Source organism: Propithecus coquereli, unplaced genomic scaffold (assembly GCF_000956105.1).
Source record: "Propithecus coquereli isolate 6110/MARCELLA unplaced genomic scaffold, Pcoq_1.0 Scaffold282, whole genome shotgun sequence".
In the NCBI taxonomy this organism is placed as follows: Eukaryota; Metazoa; Chordata; class Mammalia; order Primates; family Indriidae; genus Propithecus; species Propithecus coquereli.
In genome coordinates this window covers 2,111,668-2,115,602 of record NW_012148419.1, presented here as the reverse complement: position 1 = coordinate 2,115,602, position 3,935 = coordinate 2,111,668, and the positions used below count along the sequence as shown (strand labels likewise).

The following is a 3,935-nucleotide window of genomic DNA, read 5'->3' as shown; positions in this document are numbered from 1 at the left end:
TGACCTTAATCTTTCCAAAATCCCCACTAAAATTACAATAAGGGAGTTTTTAAACACTAAAGTGCAAGGAGATAAGGGTAACAAAATTGTCAAAGCTGGAAAACAGACAAGTGATAATCAACTTCACAGAGAGAAGTGAAATCTATGTTAACAGTGGGGAAAGTTGAGAACCAGCCCGAACACAGAGTCTTCAAAAGAACTGGTAGCACCAGGTACACTTATAAAACTAAGCCTAGGGTATGAAGGTAGCTAAAATAGGAAGGACTAAGTAAAAACTGATAAGCAGTTAAATCTTTAGATCTCTCCCCCAACCCTAGCAAAAATATGGCAGTTTCTTCTCTGGCAAGGGTAAAACTCAGAACTTCGAGTAGGAGACCACAGACATTTGAAAGCATCAAAGATACAGGACAGGCTATGTTCACACTCCAATGCTGACTGCAGAGACCTCTCCCTAGCTACCTTCTCCCAGTCTGGCTCCCACAATACTGAAAACCAGATCTTTACCCAGATACTGTTCACTGGAGAATCTACCAACCTAGGAAAAAACACCATTCTGACATTCGGGTTCTCATAACAAATGCCCACTCTAATGACTCTACACTAAAATCCCAAATTAATAAGCCTCCCCCTCCAACACTCAAATTTTCCAATCAACTTTTTTTAAACATCCCTCAACTACCCTTACTCCCACCCCAGCCAATCTTAATGAGCAGACAACAAAGTATTGCCTCATACTTGAGGAAAGCCTTTTGCAGAAACTAAAACACAAACAAGGAAAAGAAAATTTAAGAGCAAATAGACTATATACAAAAGGAAGAAATATCCAGAGAAAAGACATTACAATCAAAGAAACAAGAACAGGATGCAATAAAAAACAGGAACAGAGAACAAAGGAGATCTTAGAAGCTAAAACAATAGAAGATTTGAAAGATAAGATTCTTCAGCTCATGGCAGAAAGAAGAGCAAAAAAACAAAGATGAAAAATGGGACAAAAGAAAATTAGAAGACCAATCTAACATAGAACATCTAACGGGGAGCTTCAGAAAAACAGAAACTAAACAATCAAAAAAGTTAAGTCAAGAATATTCCCTTTGAAAGCCACTGAATTGCTTGACTGAAAAGGTCTACCAATGAATGTCTAACATAAGAGATGAAAAAACCAACAAAATAATGTGAAAATTTCAGAACTCTGAAGCCAGAGTAGCTTCCAGAAATATATATACTACTGTATATTAAAAAGAAATTATCACATAAATGATCAAGAATTATAATGACTTTGGAACTTCAACACAGCAACACTGGAAGCAAGGGGACAATGGAGCGATGCCTTCAAAATTCCAAAGAAAAATAATTCCCACCTTTGAATTCTACACCCAAACAATCAAGCAGAGTCATTTTTCAATCATTCCACATCTCAAAATAATTTACTTCACTTGTACTCTTCCAAGAAGGTACTAGAACCAAGAAGTAAACAACGTGAGATATAGCAAACGGCAAACCCAAGAGAGGAGAAACAAAAGGAAACCTGAAGAAGATAGTAGTACTTGCATGTGTTGACCTTGTGTTGAAGTTTCCTGCCCTCCCACCTCCATGCCTTGATGCGTACTACAGCTGTGGATAATCAATATCATCCTCTTCACTCCCAAGTATTTTATTTTAACACAGGCTACTGTAAAATTACAAACAACAAATATTGTGCAGCTAATCCCATTCTCCCTGACTACATTTCTGCAAAACATCCACCCACGCTAGAACCCTGTCACATGCCGACTTGATTAAACCTATGTTTCCCAGGATGTATGACCTAGCTCAATGACTTCTCCAGAACAGGTCCTTGTAAAGACTTAGGAAAGCTGAAGCCAGACTATGATCCAGATAGTCTCTTTTTCTTTTTATTATCCTTTCTTGGAGCCTTCAATTCACAGCCATAATATTGCTTTACACATTTAAGTTTGTGACTGCTGTTCAGATTTTCAAAATTAAACACAGATTGAGAATTTATAGGTGGTAAAACTCTAAAGACAAAAGCCAAGATAGTGCTTACACCTCTAGAGAGGAAAGGTGGAAGATGCAATTGAGAATGGGCACACAGGGCTTCTGATAGTAATGCTTTATTTTTAAATTGTACACAAGTGTCTTAATATTGTTTAAACTCTACATACACATTGTATACACATCTTATACATATACTATGTATGATTCATTACAATGTAACCAGTAAAATCTTTGGAAAATACATATGTGGTAAAAATGATCCACTATTGTGCTCAGCACTTTCCTAAGAATAAAAACTGACAAATGATTTACTCTATTTATGACAATAATTATATATATTTTAACTTGGATACACTGTACCCAACATATTCAGATACTAAGCATTAGTTATTATGATACATTTTCATAATACAAAATTTGTACAGCTGCTAAGACTTAATTACATCACAGTATGAAGTGATGTCAAATCTCTGAAAAACAACCCAACTATCTGCCACTTACTTGTCAATGTCTGCCATGTTGTTAAGATCTCCAAATACCTATGGAGAAAAATATCAGTGTTAAAAAAAGTATTATTATTTATTTAAAACCTGTAAAAACATTTAAAGCCAAAGCCCTTCAAATCAATACCATGTTGAAAACTATCCCAAGTAGAAATGTATATTCCCTTTAAAACAGCATCAGTGTTAGGAATTAGAAAAACTCACAGAACATACAAAGACTTTCTTAAGTCATGAAAAATAATTTTTTCAAAGAGTACTGCTTAAAACAAGCAAGTTACCACTAGGCTTTTCGGATCTATTGTATTAGGACTATGATAATAGCACCATTGGTACAGAATCCAATATCTGCTATAATTATAGGAAAGGAACAGCACACGAAAGGATTTCTATTCAAATTCTTTTAACAATCACGAATGGTCAGTTTTTGCTGAAAATTTTAGGCTACTTAGCATTTCAGAACAAACTCCTTCATAACAGTATTCATTTTTTATCAAACTCATGTTAAAAAAAAAAAAAAGAACCTGCTGCCTACTTGTACTTATTATGCCCCCTGAAGATCTGTTTTAAAAAGGCTTAATAATAATCCCTGTATCAAATATCAGCCATTTAAACTATTTCATGACAGTTTGGAAGCTCTGGGTCCCAACCTATAGCAAGTAGGTCTTCCCTGTCTCTTCAAATATACCTGTACCTCTTGTCACATCAGTGATAACCACCAACGTCCCCATCCTCTCCCAGATAAGCTGGCACATTGTCAAAATTTTTGGTTACAAGACTTGAATAAATGTACTGTGAGGTCTGATCAAAGCATATCCTAAGTTTCTTCCCACTAAAAGATTCGTTATTAACTTAAGAGAATACTACTTTTAGAAAAACAAAACTCAGGCCAGGCGTGGTGACTCACACCCGTAATCGTAGCACTCTGGGAGTGCTGAGGCAGGATAGCTTAAGGTTAGGAGTTTTGAGGTTGCTATGAGCTAGGCTGATGACATGGCACAGCACAGCCCTCTAGCCCAGGTGACAGAACTAGACTCCATCTCAAAAATAAAACATAAAAATAAAAGAAAAGCAAAACTTAAGGTGAATGTCTATATTCAGGCAGAAAAATGGCTGAATGCCATAAATAATCTACAGATTATGAGAAAAATACAGGTTAAAATAGAATCCCACATTAAAATTATCTTTTAAAAAATGAAAATCTTAGTATATATTTAACACATAAAATCTTACAAGATGTGATTACTTTCATATCAACATACTTAATATATCCCTATTACCTAAGAGGTAAGAACAGAAAAGACTGATATTATCAATCAGATGTTAATATTTGAGGGAAGTATTATTACTGATCCAATGTCTATCCTTTAGACAAATTATAAAGAAAATATTTCTTCCTAATATATCCTAGTCTATTTGTAAGTATGTTTTATCTGTTTT

General features: G+C 34.9%; 1 protein-coding gene across 1 annotated transcript in view; it reads right to left on the bottom strand.

The window, feature by feature from the left end:
• Positions 1-3,935, bottom strand: part of NAP1L1 (nucleosome assembly protein 1-like 1) — a 47,682-nt gene that overhangs the window by 28,679 nt on the left and 15,068 nt on the right. Inside the window, exon 3 of the mRNA XM_012648360.1 lies at positions 2,497-2,534. Coding sequence (XP_012503814.1) covers positions 2,497-2,534 — 38 coding nt within the window. The remainder of the gene's footprint in view (positions 1-2,496; positions 2,535-3,935) is intronic.